This window comes from Diadema antillarum, unplaced genomic scaffold (assembly GCF_040938485.1).
Source record: "Diadema antillarum isolate AM-2024a unplaced genomic scaffold, OU_Dant_1.0 scf00000036, whole genome shotgun sequence".
NCBI classification, from domain to species: domain Eukaryota; kingdom Metazoa; phylum Echinodermata; class Echinoidea; order Diadematoida; family Diadematidae; genus Diadema; species Diadema antillarum.
Window position 1 is genome coordinate 2,717,202 of NW_027270925.1, and position 20,679 is coordinate 2,737,880.

The window sequence follows — 20,679 nt, forward strand, 5'->3', positions numbered from 1 at the left end:
ATGTGAACGAGCCTAGTAGGCAGTTTCTATGGTCACACATATAGGCGTCTTGTTCCAGGAGAGCTGCGAGAGCCTAAGAAATCTTCTTCTATAAACGCACCGTATAGGCTTTTTATACGCTGTCAACAACTAGGAGAGTACCAAAAACAGATCTGACGAAATGGTAATTATACATCTACCGTTTGCATTAATTTAAAGTGAACATTAAGGGGTTATACGATACTTAAAGTTGTCACGTAAACCGTCGACTGTTGTTACTGTCTCATCTCAGTGCAGCAGAAGGGAAGGCAGGCCGAAGCTGAGGCAGCATTACAAGCTAAGTATGATGGGGGAGGTCTGCCGCTGGCTGCGGCTGCGCCTGGCTAAAGCACCCGCTGCTCTGTGTAACTTTTGTTGCCCTTGTCTACGGTCAGGGCACATACGTCGTCTATAACATGATTTTGTGTCAAGTCTTCACCCTCATATGGATTTGATAGGCGTGAAGTCTTCACCCTCATAGTCATAATTTAAATTATAGAGTAGGAGGCAGATGTGCTACCGACTGAGCCAAATCTTCTAGACATCACCCTTGACCTTGTCGTGAGTGATAGCAAATTCTATTACCAAACTGGATAAGTGACACTGACACTCGACAGACTGTCAACGTGTTACTCAATCACACGCAACACCCATGTCGTAGAGAGTCTACTTTCTTTTATTTTAGTAATTTACCTAGACACATTTTGTCTATCTCGCCTCTCTCAGGCATTTCAATAATGTTTACCAACTGACAGATTTGTTAGTTGGTATAGAAAATTAAATGCCATCAATTCTTTTCAGCCAATTTGCAAATCATCAATGTGGTGACAACATTTTTATTAATCAAATTAAATGGAGCAACTTTTAACATTTCATGACCGTCATATTTATTGTAATTTAGGACTAAAAAAGGCCAAATTTGATAGAACCTTTTTCATCTACATGTAAGGCCAAGTAAAAAAAGAAAGCAGTTTCTCGTCCGGTTGTTTTGAGCAAGGCGATGAGGGAGGTCCTTACTATTTGATATCTTACTATTTTTTCGAGGATTGTCAAAATGAAAGTAATATGTGTTTCTCGTCCGGTAATTCTGAGAAAGTTAATGAGAGAGGGCTTTACTGTTTTCTATATCCAATTTATGAAATGAAATATCACTCTGTTAGCTGTGTTATGAGAGACCAGGTCCAAAGTGTATGTCTTGCCTGCACTCTGTGCATTTTCAAACAATTATGTACCATACTTGAAATGAAACTTCATGCATGCAGAAATACATTTGCTTTTTCTTTCCACTACAGATGTCAAGGGAAAATGACCATCTTAATACTGGTATTTAGTGTTGTAATGGCATTTCTGATACCAGTGTACTTGCAATTCTGATGTATTGTGCTATTAATAGAAACAGGTATAAAACATGTCTTTAACAAATGTACGACTGAAATAAATTCCATGATATTCAAAACACTGCTTTATTTATCATTGGTGTTTGTGACTTTTTGTGTCCACACAGCTGGTAATGTATCTGCATCTCTTCACAGTACAATTGTAGCACATTCAACTGGAAACTGGCTTGTACAATTGCAGATGGATGTAAAAATGATACTGATATGACATTATAGCATTAAACATTTAAAGATTTCTTCATGTTCTAAAAAGACATTTGATAATCACTCATCATTGTACAGTACAATTATTGTACAGTCTTTTCATTTCACTATGTTCTATTTACCTTGTTCTCTGTTATCAAAAGAAGTGAAATATATGTTATGTCGAAAATGAAATAAACTTTGAATTGAATTGAATTGAATCATTTGGACGATGAATGATTGTATACCACACTATGACAGGTGATACGACTCACGGCCGTGTCCGTGAATTTACATCGTAAAGAAAAGTATCCCGCAGAAATACGAGACAAACCAGAATCCGTGGAAAAGTTATTTATTTTGTAGATACACCCATTTAATAATTCTACATTTGCTGGAAAAGCGCATTCATTTTCTCTTCAAAATAGAACAATACATCGCCGGCAGATGCAACGTTACAGAGCAGAGTGTACGGGCCTCTACACATTCGAATGTGTTCATGCGTGCGTGCAGACAGCCGACAGACCAGGGGATGGGGACCCTGACAGCTACAGCTAGACACGCATACGCGGCCGGCACGGCCACTGCACTGGCACCGTACCTTCCGACACTGCACACACATGCACATAGTCACAATGACATGAAAATGTATACAAACTCGATACAATCCTCACAAGCATTTGTACAGTACAATTCATCCGCTTAAAATATGAGAAACGGGGGAAAATACGAACAATGCGCGAAATATGCGTGGAATATGATATCAGCGATTGTTCGCAAAACTGTTGCCGCTATTGCGTTCACGACGTACCGAGTACGCTGTACATACAGCCCACACTCGCCCGCGCGCGCCCAACCAACTACAGTTCGACTGCTTAACTGATCAGTCATTCCTTCTTGCCGAGCTCGCAGTGTGAAATGCATGCGTTATTATACAAATGATGCACAGGATAGAGTGCGTTAGTGTAGGCGTAGTGCACTCGAGGGTATTTACAATTGTGAAACATGCACGAGGCAAAGCCGAGTGCATGTTGCACTACATTGTAAATACCCGAGAGTGAGCTACGCCTACACTAACGCCACGAAATAATCCTGTGCATCATTTGTTTTATAAAATGGGTCGAAAATTCGAAAACTAACATCATTTTTCAGCGTTTTTCACGTACCTTTGTGGGTCAAGACGTCCGAAGATGTTCGTCCCAAACTTTTACGCACGTCGCACTCGCGGAAGTCCCGCACATACAGTATAAGTATAATGGGGGGTTGGGTTTCCGGACACCCGCATGAAAACTTACTTATTTTACGTAGAATATGCACCCTTTACCTTAAAGACTTGATATAGACTCCTCATATAGGCCTACTAGACAACATACTCTGAAAACGGCGTGAGAATTAACCTGCTAAATCGTTGGATTTGCTCTTCAAAGTGACTCCATGTACGCGTCCGGTCCCATAACGCTTGGTCTACTGTACTGTACAAAGTGTACGTATAGTACAGTATACGTACGTACGCCACGTTATGCACAAGGGAAGACAGGCCGGCCGGCCGGCAGCCCGAACTAGAAGTTGTTTACAGGATTGACAGCGCGTACGCGTATGCATGCACTTCATCAAAGGAGCCGCCGCGCGCACAGACGATCGGCAATCTACCATAGGATTACAGGCAGTGCAGTTGTACTGAAGTAAAGGAAGGAGGTGTGTCTCATTTCAGCGCTTCCTATTGGCTACATTCTTGAACCCATTTTATAATATACAAATGATGCACAGGATAGAGTGCGTTAGTGTGTTGCACTACATTGTAAATACCCGAGAGTGAGCTACGCCTACACTAACGCCAAGAAATAATCCTGTGCATCATTTGTTTTATAAAATGGGTCGAAAATTCGAAAACTAACATCATTTTTCAGCGTTTTTCACGTACCTTTGTGGGTCAAGACGTCCGAAGATGTTCGTCCCAAACTTTTACGCACGCCGCACTCGCGGAAGTCCCGCACATACAGTATAAGTATAATGGGGGGTTGGGTTTCCGGACACCCGCATGAAAACTTACTTATTTTACATAGAATATGCACCCTTTACCTTAAAGACTTGATATAGACTCCTCATATAGGCCTACTAGACAACATACTCTGAAAACGGCGTGAGAATTAACCTGCTAAATCGTTGGATTTGCTCTTCAAAGTGACTCCATGTACGCGTCCGGTCCCAAAACGCTTGGTCTACTGTACTGTACAAAGTGTACGTATAGTACAGTATACGTACGTACGCCACGTATTATGTTATGCACAAGGGAAGAAAGGCAGGCCGGCCGGCAGCCCGAAGTAGAAGTTGTTTACAGGATTGACAGCGCGTACGCGTATGCATGCAATTCATCAAAGGAGCCGCCGCGCGCACAGACGATCGGCAATCTACCATAGGATTACAGGCAGTGCAGTTGTACTGAAGTAAAGGAAGGAGGTGTGTCTCATTTCAGCGCTTCCTATTGGCTACATTCTTGAACCCATTTTATAATATACTAATGATGCACAGGATAGAGTGTGTTAGTGAAGGTGCGGCGCGCTCGAGAGTATTGACAATGGTGCGACATGCACGAGGCGCAGCCGAGTGCATGTTTGCAACCGTTGTCAATACTCGAGAGTGAGCCGCACCTTCACTAACGCCACGAAATAATCCTGTGCATCATTAGTTTTATAAAATGGGTCGAAAACTAACAGCATTATTCACGTACCTTTGTGGGTCAATACCAGTCAGCTACATGTAGCACTCGCTCAAAAGTCAAGATGTCCGAAGATGTTCGTCCCAAACATTTACGCACGTCGCACTCGGAAATCCCGCACTACTGTACGTACGTATAAGAGTATACGTACGCCACGTACTGTTATGCACAAGAAAGGCCGCCGGCTGTTGTGGCAGCCCGCGGCCCGAACTAGAAGTTGTTTACAGGATTGACAGCGCGTATAGTAGCGCGTGACGCACTTGTAACAACTGATTGAGTGCGCACTGCTAGTGTAAAACATTGTGACGTACGTCAGGCCAGGGAGGTGGAAGAGAGACTCTTCTTAGTGCTTACCTGAAGAAAATAATGCACGCACACGTGACTCATTTCAGCGCTTCCAATTGGCTACATTCTTGAACCCATTTTATAATACATACGCATTACGGAAGTTACAGCTATACTACAGCTAAGTAGAGGACGCAAGGCGTAATTAGAAATGAGACATCACGATTGGTAGGTGAATTGTCGAAAAATAGTAAATATCAAAAAAAGTCGACGATGCGGCAACTGAAAATCGATGCGGGCGGGGAGCGGGCTGGGACGAGAATTATGAATTTCTTGGTATTTTCAGCGCCATTTTGAAAATAGTAAATAGTAAAAAAATCGATGCGGCGGCCAAAATCGATGCGCGCGAGGACGAGAAACTGGTTTCTTTTTTTACTTGGCCTAAGTAACCTGAAAATAGTGTAGAAATACACTCATCACTTTCTGTTGGTCAAGAGTAAACAGAGTTCAGGATTTCACATAGAAATGAGCAAAATATATGCAACACCCATATTATATTCCTCGATTAAAAAAGTTCAAAGAAGTAACAACAATATGGTTACAGTATTTATGATCAAGATCTACTTGTGCTGATATTAACACTGCCAAGGGATTTAGCAATATGCTCAGACTTTTCTGTGTTGCTCAATATCTAGATGAATCATATGATGTTGAATAGATTCTGTGCCCAGACTTTAGGAAGGTGGTTAAATTTTTGTTAATGGTTTTGATATGCAAGTTTTGATCATTTGTGTGCACCACATTGTGCACGTGTATGCCATCAGATATCCAGGAAGGAATGCATTATATTTTCAGACTGGTTCTTCTGTCAGTTAACAAAATTTAGAATAAAGTTTGATTAAACTTCCTTTCTGCATTTAGACATTATTATTTTCATGGATTCCACCTCTTAAGTTTTATTAGATAAAGAATGTTAGGTGTCAAAACATTTTGCAGTATTTGTGGTCTTATGAAGACTGAAGCAGCACTTTCATGAAAGAAGATTCATATCTGCACTCAACAAGTTTATGTGCTTTCATAGTTCAACCAGATAGTAAGCTCACTTCAAATACTTGAATTAATATGTTTGAGTTTGTCTTGAATATACAACCATGTATGGAGTTAGAGACTCTCTTTGCCACTAAAAACAGTGTGTTACACTGTCATTTGCTTGATTAGCAGAAACAAATGTGAAAAGAAGACCAGAAAGATATAAGGTGATGTGATCTAAATTTTTTGTCTTGCTGAAATATCACCTCAACGTCTTTTTTTTCTTTTTCTTCATCTTTTTTAGGGAAGTAAAGGAACTACAATAAAAGAAGCACTGGCAAAATGGGTAAGTTCAGAGAAGGTCGGGCATTTAATAGTCTGCAATGTCCCTTGAGTATACGAGATGTACATAGTTTTGAGATCGATATACAGTGTACAGTTTATTTTCATTCATTCTAAGAGTAGCTCTAACTCTTCAGAAAATGTTCTAAATCAGTTGTGCTGTATTTGTATAAAGAGTTCTGCATAGACTGTAGTGTAGAACTTGAATGACCAGCCATACCAAGAATTTGCAAAATGACAACATTACAGTATATATAATTCTAGGTTTCATTATTGCATTATTGATTTTTGAACAAAAAAAGGCATATTGTCTTTAATGTCATTGTCACCAAAATTCACATCATCAAAGTATCATGTCTGTAGTTTATATTAGAGACCCTATTGTGTAAAAGTGATGCCCTTGTAAGAATGATCATAGTTCTGAACTCAGCACCATAATTGATATTCACAATATCTTGATGAAAATTGCTCCAACATAAGGGCTATTCTCCCAAAAAGTGTGCAAAACTGTGATTTTTTGTGTCGCCAGCATGTTCATACAGTTTCAATTGATATTTTGTTCCTCAGAAATCAATTTTTTTTAGTTAAATTCATCCGAGAGGTTAGACCTGTAAAATACATATCAATAAAGCTACTGGGACATCCAGGATAATATTGGAAATACGATCCGAAGTTTGATGTAACTCTAAATACCCCATGTCGCCAGACAAGGAAATGCTCATATAAAAAGTTGTTACTAGTTAGCATATCATTCAAATCAAATCTTTTGTACCTCATTCCATTGCCCCTTGAGTGCCTGAGTGAAAAATTATATTACGTAAAAACATGATGTTTTGCTATTTGTCTAAGAGATCATTTATATCATGTCGCCAAATCACGGTCAGATACGTTACCCTTTTTCAGACTCTTGAGAGGAGATCAAAGAAATGCCACATGGCAATGTAATTTCATGTGTTAAACAAAGTCAACCTAAAATTTCGTAACGCATACATGGAACCATGATTTAATCATTGAATCTCTTGTTATTAAAAAATGTACTGATCCGAAGCCGCGGAAGCCTAATGTTACGATGAGCTGAAATCAGATACGTTACTTAAACTTTGCTTCATTTAGAAAAAAAGTATGCTGTAAATAAAAACAAAGCTCAGATACTTTTGAATACTTAAAGAACAAGTTCACCTTCATAGACATGTGGGTTGAGTGAATGCAGCAATATTAGTAGAACACATCAATGAGAGTTTGAGCAAAATCGGACAATCCGTTAAAAAGTTACGAATTTGTGCAGTTTCTGCTCAGTCACGGCTGGATGAAAAGACTACTATATCTTGTGATGTCACTTGAGTACAACGATGTAAAGAAAGAATAAAGAAAATTTAACATATTTCCATTTTTTCGCATGACAAAAGAACACTCGACTTCTCTCTTTCAGAAGGCAGGGGGAATGATATTACCCTTAACATACATCAGTAGCAAGTTGAAGAAATGTGCACTTTATTCAGAAAGAAAAGTTTTGTGAAATTCTCTTTTTATTTTCCTTAAATAGTTGTACGCATGTGTCATCATACACTGTAGAAGTCTTCTCTTCCAGCAGTGACTGCGCAGATGCTTGAAATATTCATAACTTTTGAACGGATTGGTCAATTTTTCTCAAACTTTCACTGATGTGTTCTACTAATATTGCTGCATTCTCTAAATCCTTATGTATATGAAGGTGAACTTGTCCTTTAAGGTAATGATTATTCACACAACAGAAATTGTTTGAGAAAATGAATATTTTTGTAGATAATAGTGTGAGAACAGTAACAGCACATCAGATACGTTACCATCAAACATGTCAGATACGTTACCAATAAAATGTATCATGCAGCAAGGTTAACCGCGACACGCTTTTGCGCGCGGATTTAACCGGCTGACAACATGCTCTATATGACTTGCTAAGAGGACATATAGTTCTAAGAGGAATTAAAAGTTTATTTGATGAAAATCGGTTTTGAAATAGCAGATACATCCAAAATAAAGTAAAAGAAAGAGGTCCTAACAAAATGTGATGGCTCATCTGCTTTTATTTGGACATGTTTCTTGTGCTTTATTTTGGACATCTCTTTCATTTCAAAACTGATTTCATGAAATAAATACTTAATTCTTCTTAGAGTTGTATATGCTCTTAAGTATTTCGTATAAGTGAATTTCGATTATCTTGCAAAAAGTTAAAACGTAAATACTCATCTAAACCAGAACTGTACTATCCCTTAGAATTGTGGCATTTACAAAAAGGGCTGTCAGATATACGTTACAAATTCATTTTATTTCTGCTTTGTTGTGTTTGTGTGTGTGTGTGTGTTTTGTTTCACAATAACATAGAAGGACTTTATGGGCTGAAGTGTGGTACCCACCTTTTTTTTTTTCAACTTCACAGCAAACGCAACAACATGAATGGTCTACCTTTGTTCATTATACACTGTAATTTTGCATCTTATCTACATAAAATGGGCTTAATATTATTGTTAAAGTCAAGAGCACTTCCTTCTTTGCAGGTTTATGTTCTGAAAATGACAATAGGATTTGATGTCTAACTTTTGCATCAGGTTTTTGAATCACATGCTTGAGTGATCGGGGTTTCATGTAAATCGGTAGTTTATTGTGTCAATGAACATAAATAATTTGTCAGATACGTTACCATCGTTTATTGGTTCTTGAGACCTAATCTACTACAGACAGGAACAAAGGAAAATTGAATTCATGTGCATCATTTGCATAAATGTGTCTAATTTCATTCTTACCGTCTTCCATGTATCATGATAACAACATTTTATAACTATATCAGAAAAGAAGTACTGTGGATTTGTGCCTGCTTCTCTCTCGTATTTCACGTACATCTCAAAGTTTTATTTAAGAGTTATCTAATCTATCTATGACGAGAACATTCTTTATGTTTAGAAGTGTGGTGTTTTAACGAAAATAATCATATTTTGATGTTCTTACAAGTTAAAATGAATATATTGGCATGATTGGTGTTGGGCTTAAGAGTGTATACTAATGGAACGTCTGATGTGTCAGACACGTTACCACACACCGTTCTTCTTTCGATCCAAAATGTATTTAATCTTGCAGAGATGTTACCTGGCATTTGCTATTTATGAGAAGTAAAATACTTGTTCATAAAGTTTCAGACATAATCAATGAGATTATTGATATAATTCAAATGTAGGTAAAAAAGTTAGATTAGGGTAACATATTTTAAGCAGAAATATGTATATGTTCTTGATTTTTATTTAGCCTTCACTTTATAACTTAGGATCATTTTTATTACAGATAAGATCAAGGCTGACTCCAAAATGTTTTCATGATGTCTGTAGATGTTTAAGCTTGTAGGTTTACATAAGCATTGCCATTTTATAGGAAGAAATAAGACAAGCAACAGTTTTCTAAGATGCTACCTCTGGTAACGTATCTGATATTTGGTTTTAACATGCAAAAAAAAGATTCTACGTTTTAATAATGTTTCTAGAAAAAATATGGGCTCTCAAAAATCACCCATTGATTGTTTTGTATTCCTAAGGGATTGAAGTTTCTGAATTGTTAAAAAAATGAATGAAATCTCTGATGTTGAATTTTTGTCATTTGTACAACGGTAATTGCACACTATTTCGGAGAATGGCCCTCAAGCCAATTTTGAGTCAACCTATCATTCTGTATATAATATTTGATGCCAAAAGTGTTGTACAGTGATTCGCAAGCATGTCTTTCTGTTTCCTGTGCTGGAGTGATAAATCTTGCTTTGCTTTTGCTGGGCAAACAGGAGACAGGTATGAATGAGCAGCTGGAGGAGGGCCAGGCAAAGGTCAAGGCCTCTGATGCCAAGCAGGTCAAGCTGACCTTCCAGTATCCTCCTATTGACAAGATGGACGCCTCTCTCTCAACTCTGGTCAACTGCGAGTGAGTCACTGAAGACATGGTCTCTTTTAATTTTTGTTTTTGTCAATCTTGTATTTTTCCTTCTTTTTCATATAAACATTAATATACAGATTAGTTAATTGCAAAAATAATACAAATTTCATTATAACAAATAATGCAATCAAAAAAAATTAATGCAAAATGAAGTAAAAGACACACACACACACACACACACACACACACACAAACAGACATACTAATGTACATGCCATAGTCTATTGTCATTGTTCACCTGAAAGTATTTGCCTAAAAGCGAAGACTGTTTCTGTAAGTAGTATTGAAATATGTTTAATGAATGTAGGTTTAACATACAAATGTGTATTTCGAAAGTCTCTTTCGTTGATGTAGTAAAACATTAGTCTTAATCAGATGTTATGTCTTCCAAGTTTTTGTTTGTTTGTTTGTTTGTTTGTTTTTTAATGGATTAAACAATGTTTGTGGTGAGAATGTTTTCATAGGATTATGGTAATGTAGTTCTTGTGTGCCTTAGAAACAGTCATAATAAACTTGTGTGCATTTTGAGGTATTTACTGCTATAATAATGTTGTTTCTTGATTTTCCTTTCAGACAACTGTCACTGTCAACAAATGTGATAGAGAAGATTGCAAACCTGAATGGTCTGAGTAAGTACACACAGTAGCCTTGCCATGCATATTTTTCTATTTCCTTACATTTTCATGTGTAGGTAGTACTCGGCAAACAGATTGGTCAAAATTATAAATTGAAATGAATTTTCACATTTGGCTTGGCAGTACAGTGCATTCTCGTTACAATGAACACAGTTAAAACAAGATTCTTGCAGCAACCCATTAAAAATTCATCTCCCAAAATTGTCATGTGTATTTTTTTACATACTTTACTATTCAGCTATGACAACATTTTGATATAACTAAAGAAAACTACTGGTCTTTAGTATTTCTTTTTAACTGGAGTCGCCTGTGCAAAACTTCCACTGATTTTCTGTGCATTATACTAGAGAGCTTTAAACAACAACCAGTTACTCTGCAATAAAGACTCATAAATTTCTTATACAGGTACTGTACTATCATGATTCTGAATAAAACAGTAAAGTTTGATAAAGAGTCACCATCTGTTGCTTTTAATGTGTGTTTTCGTTTCATGTTTCTGTGGATATGTTTCTGCCCTCAAGGGTGCCAGAGGTAGTGCCAGAGGTATTATAATGCCCATTGGATAATGCAAATAAAGGATGTTACTCTCAAATTGGGATGCAAATGCATGAGTGTATTTGAATAAATGCTCTAAGTTACTTTACTTTCATCTATTTTCAGAGAACCTGAAAATTTTGTCACTAGGAAGGAATCTAATCAAGAATCTCAATGGCTTGGTAAGTGCTAAATTGCTGTGTAATATTTTTACTGTACTGTTTTTGGTTGGTCAGTGTTTATGTGCTTGGCTCAGTGGTGTTTCAATCTACATTTTCTATTTCCAAGTCATTCGGACATTAATTAATCATTTGAGACGTATGAGAGCACATTTGTTTCATTTGTGTCCTTAAAACATGAATTCATGCATTTCCCATACATATTGTATGGATCATTTTCTTTCTCATATGCGTGTTGTCTTTTTTTAATATCTTAGTCAAAGTGATTCATTTTACGTGTAGTTATGCTCAAGTGTGTATGGCTATTTGTGTTTGTTGATAACATACACTTTAACTATGTTATTCAACAAGAAAACATCGTCTTTAAACTCAGCCCTGGCTTTGCGATTGATACTTGTGACTTGCAATGTCTATCAACATGACCCCTGTTTAAATGTGTTACATTATGACAAACAAGTTCATTCATCTGGTGATTGATTGATTGATTGTATGTGTGTGTGTGTGTGTGTGTGAGTGAGTGAGTGAGTTTAATGTGATCCATTTCTGATGTATTCCCACAGGAAGCAGTGGCTGACACATTGGAGGAGCTCTGGATCTCATACAACAACATTGAAAAGCTGAAGGGGATTCAGGTGCTCAAGAAACTAAAGGTGAGGTCACAAGGATGCACACATGTCATTAGAAAAATCAGTTTTGACAAGCTTTTGGCAGCACAACCTTTTTGTGTTGTTGTTGTTGATTGTCCACAAATATGCCATTTACAGATTTATAGTAAATGCATCCTTTCAAAGCAAATAATGACTTAGCCCAAGAATTACTAAACTGTTACCATCTGCTGTAAAGAGTACTAGTAGTGACAAAGTTAGCCACTGTCATGTGTGACAAATGTTAAGGTGGATTTGGGGGGACCTTTGACGAGCTGAAATGAATAACGGGACAAACACACAAAAACACCAAAGCAGTCTTGTTCTAGCATTGTAGTAATAATTCTGACACCTTGGCTCTATTTTAGAGAAACAAGCATTAGACAATGTGATATTAGTGACAAAGTTAATCAACTTATATGTGTAAAGGTATGGATCAGAAAGAGATATGATTGATCATGTATGTAAATGATTGATATTCTCTTTTGCAGGAAAGATGCAGTAACAATACAGACTAGTCATTTGTCAAATTTGGTGGAGAGTGCTGATGTTAGTGTATCAGCAGCTGAAGGTGATCGGTTCTGTGAGTTCCATAGTGCCAGTTTATCAGCAACGTCACTCACATTCCCTCTGTCTCTTTATCTTGTGGTGCCCTGCAGGTCCTGTACATGTCCAACAATTCAGTGAAGGAGTGGGCAGAGTTTGACAAGCTGCAGCAGCTGCCTTGCCTCGTTGAACTCGTTTTTGTTGGTCAGTATTTTGTTTTGTTGTTGCTGTTTTTATTAGCTGAGTCAAGGTTCAATCTTTCAATCCATAATTACTAACATTTTGAGAGGGCTTGCAGGTACACACTAAAAAAATATATAAATACCCAGTTGAAACTTAAGTTATGTTAAAACACTGGTTACACTTCTTGATGGTGATGAAGCAATATGATTTTTACTGGACATTGCTTAATTTGTGCGGAATCATTATACAGGGGAAACTCGGTATAACGAACACTGCTATAACGAGATATCGGTTATAACGAGGAAATTTTCTCGGTCCCAAATTTCCTTCCACACAAGTCTATGTAAAATGCTACTCTTATAGCGAGATCGGCTATAACGAAATAACTGCTATAACGAGATAAATTTTGTGACTTCCAAACAAAGAAAAACATAGTAAATCAAACCTGGTATAGCGAGGTAAAGCAAAATGCCTTCGGTAAAGCTTTACTTCGCCTGTGCTATCATCTTCCGAGATTGTAAAGCTTGATGCGCGAAAAACTGTCTTGTACACACATAATCATTTTCTTCAGTGCACGTACTCCAGCTAGCACTGCATGTTGTACGTGTGAAGTGTGTGTGTGCACGCACACTGATACATGCAGAAAATGTGGTGGGACGGCCATATGTATACATGACATCATGACGTTTAGCAGGTGTGAGGCAATCGGATGCTGTGATTGGCCTTCTACTTAGGGAATACCCCGTCTTCACACACACGCAGTCACAATGTACATACAGAATGTGTCACACACACACACAGCATTGTGCAGACCATTATTCAAGCTTTCCACACAACACACACCCATACGATAACCACATACCAATCCACAGACGATCTTGATACAATCGCAAGCTATATAAATTTACAAATTCAAACATCTACAATTAAGAAGAAACACATTCTTGATACTGGATTTCCTTGGCGAAAAACATCTTCTTACCCATAAAGGTGAGTAATTCCCTCACACACAATGTCAAGTTATCAGTATTGATTGAAATATAATGGGTAGTCCCACATGTGCAAATTAATGTCTTTATTTTATGCCTTCTTTTATGCCTACTGATATAACGAGATATCGGCTATAACGAGGAAAATGACTCGGTCCCGACCATCTCGTTATATCGAGTTTCCACTGTACAAGGATTTCATGAGCAAAGTACTGAATATAAAAATATCTCAGTAACAAAACAGATGAAGAGCAGTTCCCTGGAGCAATAGTGGAAATTTAAACAGCATGCCGATTAGAGGGTTCATAGCCTATAATCTAGGTGGAGGATGCAGCAATTGTTTTTGCTGTTGCGCTCTTAATAAATGTCTGATGCGGCGAGACTACAAACAGTGGAAGCATCCACTGCTTATATCCACTCATCTTCCTTTAGTCATTGTTTTCTCATTATCGACTATGAATTGTTGGCAGTTTTCATACAAAAAACGGCCACCAATTCATAGTCGATAATAAGAAAACAACTAAGGCAAGACGAGTGGATATTGGCGGGGGATGCTTTGTGCACATCCACTGTTCATAGTCTCGCTGTATCAGACATATCGCTTAGCAAAGGCAATTGTCTCGCTGCATCAGATGTTTTACATAATGGCAAAAACAGCTGCATCCTCCGCCTAGATTATAGGCTAGAGGGTTCATACAGCTCACCAGATTACATTGTGACGTTATACAAAGTCATTGCCGTGTTGTATTAGATAGATTTAAAAGAAAAACACAATTTAGGTCATCTCTGACCCTGCTGTTAGTCCAAATGAATTTCTCTTGGGGATTACCTGACCCTGTAAACAAGCCTTTGTAAAGTAGGCTTTTTGATTACATTCATTTACCCCACATTCTATTGGGGCTATCAACAGTTGTCCTTTGTATGACCCTGTGACCTGTCATGCAAAGCATGCCCTTTGACCCTTTTGGCACCAATGCTAAGGTCTCGTGTCTTTCCAGATCTATTTCCAGCATCCATCACTTTCATGAGTGCAAGCCATCAATGTCTGCTTCTCCAGAGACATTTGACCAGAGTTTGCTCAGGGTTTCTCAAGTCTTGTATGCTCACTGCTTTCATGTTATAGATATCTTCCCAATAGGTGTTCATGCAGGGATGCTTCACACGTAGGTCCCATTTCATAAAAGATGTTAGGATGGCAACTCTTTCTGGAAAAGCAACTTCCCATAGCGAAAGCCAATCATAAAGCTGGATTTGTGTCATTACCTGCATGACAATTGCCATTCCAGCAAGAGTTGCTAACATATACACTTTTTATGAAATTGGACCCCATGTTCAGACGCTGGCAGTCTGTATTTCTTTGTGCTTGTGTTTGAATGTATCACCAATATGTATTCCGCAAAGGATATTTCTGAACAGTACATCTTGTGTTGGTCTTCACAGGCAACCCTCTGGAGGAGAAGCACTCAGCAGAAGGAGACTTCAGGGATCAGGTCACCAAGAGGTTACCAGGACTCAAGAAGCTAGATGGTCAGTTTTTTCTTGGTTTTGTTCTTATTTTCCCCCTTTCATATATTTTCTGTGCCACTTTCTGATTTTCTTAATATCTTGATATGTACCACTGTATATTTTGTGAGGTTTTTTGATTTTCGCAAATTTTCGAGATGGGTGCTATTCGCAAATGTAAAAACGCGTGAAAAACGTCAACTCTGATCTCATCATGGATGTGACATGCAAGCATACATTTCTCCATTCAGTGCTGTACTCTGCAATTGCAAATTCAACCACTAGCGAAATTGTCGTGAAGTCCTGATTCGCGAAAAATTAGACTCGCTACAAATATGGCGTATACAGTGCCCTATCTTCAATTTTGCTGTGTATTTGGCTCAGCCAGAACAGTGGAAATAGATGATTGAAAGTATTTAGTAGGCAGGAAATACTGAAACAAAGAAGGTGGTAAATGCCACTTGATATATGCATGAGTACCTCCTACGTTGTTCGAAGTCCTAACTCCCAAGCCTTTTTGGGCTGTCACATCTACAAAATAATAATTCATTTTCTGACCAATTCATTTTCAGAGGAGTTCCCTTTGTTCATAATCTAATGAGTATTCAAAGTGTGGGACCAGAAATTACATAGCAGTCAAGATCAGAAAGGAAGATGTTTCCCAATATTTAAACTGCTGTATGTGTTTTTTTGTAATATTCTTGTTTTGATTCAGTGCTGCTACTCACTACTGCTGGATATTTCCTACCACCAAAAGCTTCATTTTTCTACTGTTTTTCTGTGTAGGTGTGACTGTTATCAAGCAAGATGAGGAGGAAGAAGAGGACTAGATCCAGCAGTGGTTGACTGTCAAAAGAAAAAAGACAAAAACCATCCTGAACTGATTTTGATAAAACCGTTGAGTGTCTCCGTCCGGGAATCTTCGTTACCCAAACTCTAAAGTCTCTCTGTAGTGCCACGGAAAGTGGCGCCTCTGTTGGCCCAATGTATGCCGATGCCACGCACCCATCGTTGCAGATGCCACCATGACCTCACGCCCTGAAGTGCCTCCCGTCCTGTTTTCGATGTGGATGTTGCGTTGGTTAGTGGATCCTCAAGGAGTACCACCGGCAATGATGTACGTCCGCATGCCGTACGAGTTGCTGAGAATCACGTCCTCTTCAGTACTCCCTTAGATGACACCACAGTCTGTCCTGCTTTTGCCATTCCACATTCACGTGGCATTGTTTCTTTGTACTCTGCTTGTTGTTCTTTAAAGCCAGCGTTTGGTTGTCTTTGACGAGAAGAGCTTTTACAAGTATTTTTTTTTTCTCATTCCATTTCTTTTACCAGTCAGATTAATGTCTACACTAGGCCCTCATGCTAAGTAAGTGAGATACCTCTCAGGAATAGGTACACATATCCACAAAGTTTGCATGAACGCAGTGAGAACAAATGTTATCAATGAAAGTGTTAGATGCCGACTTTATTGTGTAGGTCCGGTATTAGATGACATGTGCCACATGAAATAGTGCGCATTATGTTGCATCCATCTTCACGCTACATTAAAAAGACATTTTCCAGTTTCTTTCTCACCCAACCACCCATCCCCCGAATCCCTGGCAGGATATTTAGAATAATAAGCTGTGATTTCCACTCTAATTGTCAGTGAACCTCTGTCTCCGAGGTCAGTTATAGCTCCTCATTTTGCATCATATACCATGAAAATGGAGATTTTTGCGCATTTCGTGCGAAAAGAATCTGGTACGAAAATAAAAGCATGCAATTTTTTATTTTTTTTTGTCCAAGGCTAGGCTTAAATGAAAAAAAAAAATGAAGATAATACCTTATGCTGGCCTTACCCAAAAGGAATATTTCTCGACAAGAACCTGTGTTGACAGAGCAGTTGGTATATTGTGCTACAAACATAAATGCGATCCTCTTGTGGACATTCCTAGATGAGAGTTTTACCACTTTATCTGGATCTTAAATTTAAGACCACGATGTGGTAATGTCTCTAGCAATGCTCTTGTACATGTACTTAATATTTGAAATTTTGCCTCCTGAAACTGTCCATATCTTTGTATAAAGTGTTTACAGTGTATCAACAAACATATTATGTAAATAAAACATGATGCCAATGTACAGTTTATGTGTTTTCTTTATATTGTACATATATGCCTGTGTAGCTATCATCTCACATACAGACTTCGTAGGTATTGTGTATTTCAAATGCCCTTTTCAAATCGAGTATATAATTAGTCATGTATCACTAATCATTAGCATTTAAACCTTTTAGAACTGGTGTCACCATATTTAGAAGGGAATGAAACACAAATATACATGTGGACTGAGTGAATGCAGCAATATCATTGGAACACAGCAAAATCTATTCAAAAGTCATTAATCTTTGTTTTGGTGCAGCCACCATTGGTTAAGAAGACTAGCTTCAATTCGTGACATCGTGTAGGTAAGATATAAAGAAAATACCAAGACAAAGAAAAAAAATATCATTAAAGGTACACATTCCCTTGACTTGTGACTGACATAAGAGTAATATTATTCCCCTGCTTTCTGAAAGAAGCAAGTCAAGTGCTCTTTAATTTTGCTAGAAAAAAGGTACCTGTACTTTATAGAAGCGAGTGTTAGATCTGCGACACGAACGCCAAGACAATGCTAATTAAGCAAAAAAATGGTGTTCTGTGCATGCGTGAGACAGCTGTTTTCATTGTCCAGCCCGGGAGGCTGCATCGTCAATAGTGTCCATGTCGCAAATCAAAAGCTCACTATCATTTTCAATATGTGATGTCACTAAGTGTTGTAGTCTTTTCATCCAGCCATGGATACACCAAAACTTTAAAAATTCATACCTTTTGAATGGATTGTCCTATTTTCCTTAAATTCACTGGTATGCTCTACTTATATTGCTACATTCTCTCAATTCACATATAGAGTTGAGTTTCATTCTCCTTTTGTGTTTCATAAGAAAGGAATAAATATATGATACTGACTCTTGCCATAATAATGAGATCACAACCCAACCTCATAAAAGAAGGAAACAGACACACAGGAAGTACCACTCTGCAAGCTCATAGTTTGTATATATTGAAATAAAACATCCATTTATTTCAATTTTAAAATGATAATATGCATTTCTTATACATAACTGCTTTGCTTTTCTTAAAATATGCATGTATATCAAGGTACAAATATAGAATTAAGAAGCAAAAAGTGAGCACTTGCTTTACAACTTGATTATATTGACTTCATTACAATCACATTACATGGTAATACATTTCGGGATGGGAGTTTTTCAACTCCCTTAGAGCTTGACATTCGCATCAAATCACTTGCAAAAGTATAAAATAATTCTCGCTTTGGAAAAAAACGGAAATGGAAACATTGTTGACTTCAGTTGTACATAAGATGTTATACTTACAAAAGGCAGTTCATCTCATCATTCGATAATTCAATTTGCAATAATGCCTGTAATGCCTGCAGGAAAGGAACATGAGAAAGTTATGAAGAGACGGTGGTCTACCCTAAGAGATCTCAACATGTATGACACAGCAAATAAATCCATAACTATTTGCCCTCGCACAGAATTACCGAGGGTTCAGCTACGAAAGCGTTAAGTCGATCAGAATTCTGCAAGATTTAACACACTCGGGCAGAAAACGGAATATATATTTTTGTATATTCTATGTCTTTATGAGGGCACAGCCCTAATCTTTCAATCCCCTGCCCTGACAGGGACCAAGCGACGTTGGTTGGAGCCCAACATGATGCCATGTCAAGTCCACTAGCTCACAGAAACGTCTTAGTCACACAGACTTCACTGTGTTACTTTCACTGTGAGTTATGTATATAAGATACTCTGCTACTTCTTTGATGAACTGCCCTTACCTCTACCATCGACACGCGCGAGAGAGCGAGCCAGTTACACCCTTGGATGGGTGTAAGTCTTTAATTTCAGACTGTGCTCTTCTTCAAATGTACTCCATGATGTGTCAGCCATCACATTAAAGTCATATTCACTCACATGCCTTGGGGCTTACAAAAATACCTGCCACACACATAAAGACGTGGTGTTCAGGGAAGGACCTACACCAAAGTTCTGACTGGTAGATGGGCCACACCAATCAAATGACGCGACGTATAGATTGTCACATATAACCCAAACCTGAATTATAGTTTCTCTCATTATCAATGAAATAATCCTGGCAGCGATTTAAATCAGGACCTTGTATCATTAAGCTCTTTTTTAGTCAGTGATGCTACTTTAAAAAGGCATACGAAACATGGTTCTTGACATTTGAGAAAAACTCAACATTAATCTCTGCACCTCAGGGATACATTTTTCAGAACATTGCATTAAAAAAAAAAATTGTAATACATGTTTGTTACATAATATCTCATGTTTACACAGCATCACACTTCACCGTGATGTTTGACTGCTTTGGCACAAAGTTTGATTTGCTACAATTTGGGAAATTTTAAAATGATTAGACAGGGATTATGAGGAAAACAAAAACCCTCAATACAATTACATGACAAACATAATGCTATCAATAACTGCCTGGTGGATGAACATTTTTCAATTTACTGGGCACTCATCTTTTTTTTTATTATTTCTTAATGTGGTGCCATTTGGTGAGTGGTAGGACTGAAAGAATGACCACTGACAGATTAATTTTAGTGACAGGGTAAAAAAACATTCTTCGAAGTCTGAACTATTTCGAGGATTGTGTAAATGGCAATGGGCACATGAAAATCACATTTCCAAAGTCATGGTATGCAAAGCAAAGTACGCTGATGATAACATCCCCAAACATAATCCTGGATGGTTCATTCATGAACCAATTTTGGCTCAAACACAAGAAAAAAGAAATACATCAAACACTGTATAGGCTCACTATATATATTCATAATATCAAGATCACATAAGAACATGGCGATGAACAGCTCTGAAAAAATACAACTCATAAAACTGATTACTTTCAAGATATTTCAAGACACTTTTTTTTTCTTCAATATAAATTTAATAAAATATAAAATATCACATAATTTCATCTTGTGTGTACAACTAGAGACGATTCAGATGTATGATTGCATTTTGATAACTATGTCTGGCATGAAGGTCACGCAAGCACGTGTCGGCAAACTTGACTAGCATTTCCATCTAGGCTGTGCAGAGTATTGTTCATTTTTCGTATTTTTTTTAACAACTAGTACTCGAGTGCCAAGAGACTGTTAAACCTAGCACAGCACTTTCCTATCGCATGTCTTCATACAGCACAAGCCTACACTTGGGGGAAACACACCAACATGCATTTCAATAGAAAAATATGAAAAACCCCTCCCATATAATTCTATCTTCCCCACTGGATATCTCAAATCGTGTAAAAATAAGAAACTAAGAAAATCGCATTCCAGTTCTCTTCCATTCTCTTGCTCTCCTCTCTCTCTCTCTATCCCTCTCTCACCAAGCAATCTCTCCCTCTCACACGATTACCCCAGTGATCAAAAAGTTGTTTTAATTCTGTCTTTCAGTCCACACACTTGATTG

The 20,679-nt window shown here is 37.8% G+C and overlaps 1 protein-coding gene across 1 annotated transcript; it reads left to right on the forward strand.

The window, feature by feature from the left end:
• Positions 1-62: 62 nt before the first annotated feature.
• LOC139745247 (dynein axonemal light chain 1-like) lies at positions 63-16,434 on the forward strand. The gene is made up of 9 exons (XM_071655652.1): positions 63-163; positions 5,933-5,974; positions 9,770-9,906; positions 10,492-10,547; positions 11,214-11,269; positions 11,827-11,916; positions 12,570-12,660; positions 15,069-15,155; positions 15,918-16,434. Exons 1-9 carry the CDS (start codon positions 161-163, stop codon positions 15,959-15,961), a joined length of 606 nt encoding a protein of 201 aa, XP_071511753.1. The 5' UTR covers positions 63-160; the 3' UTR covers positions 15,962-16,434.
• Positions 16,435-20,679: the final 4,245 nt, after the last annotated feature.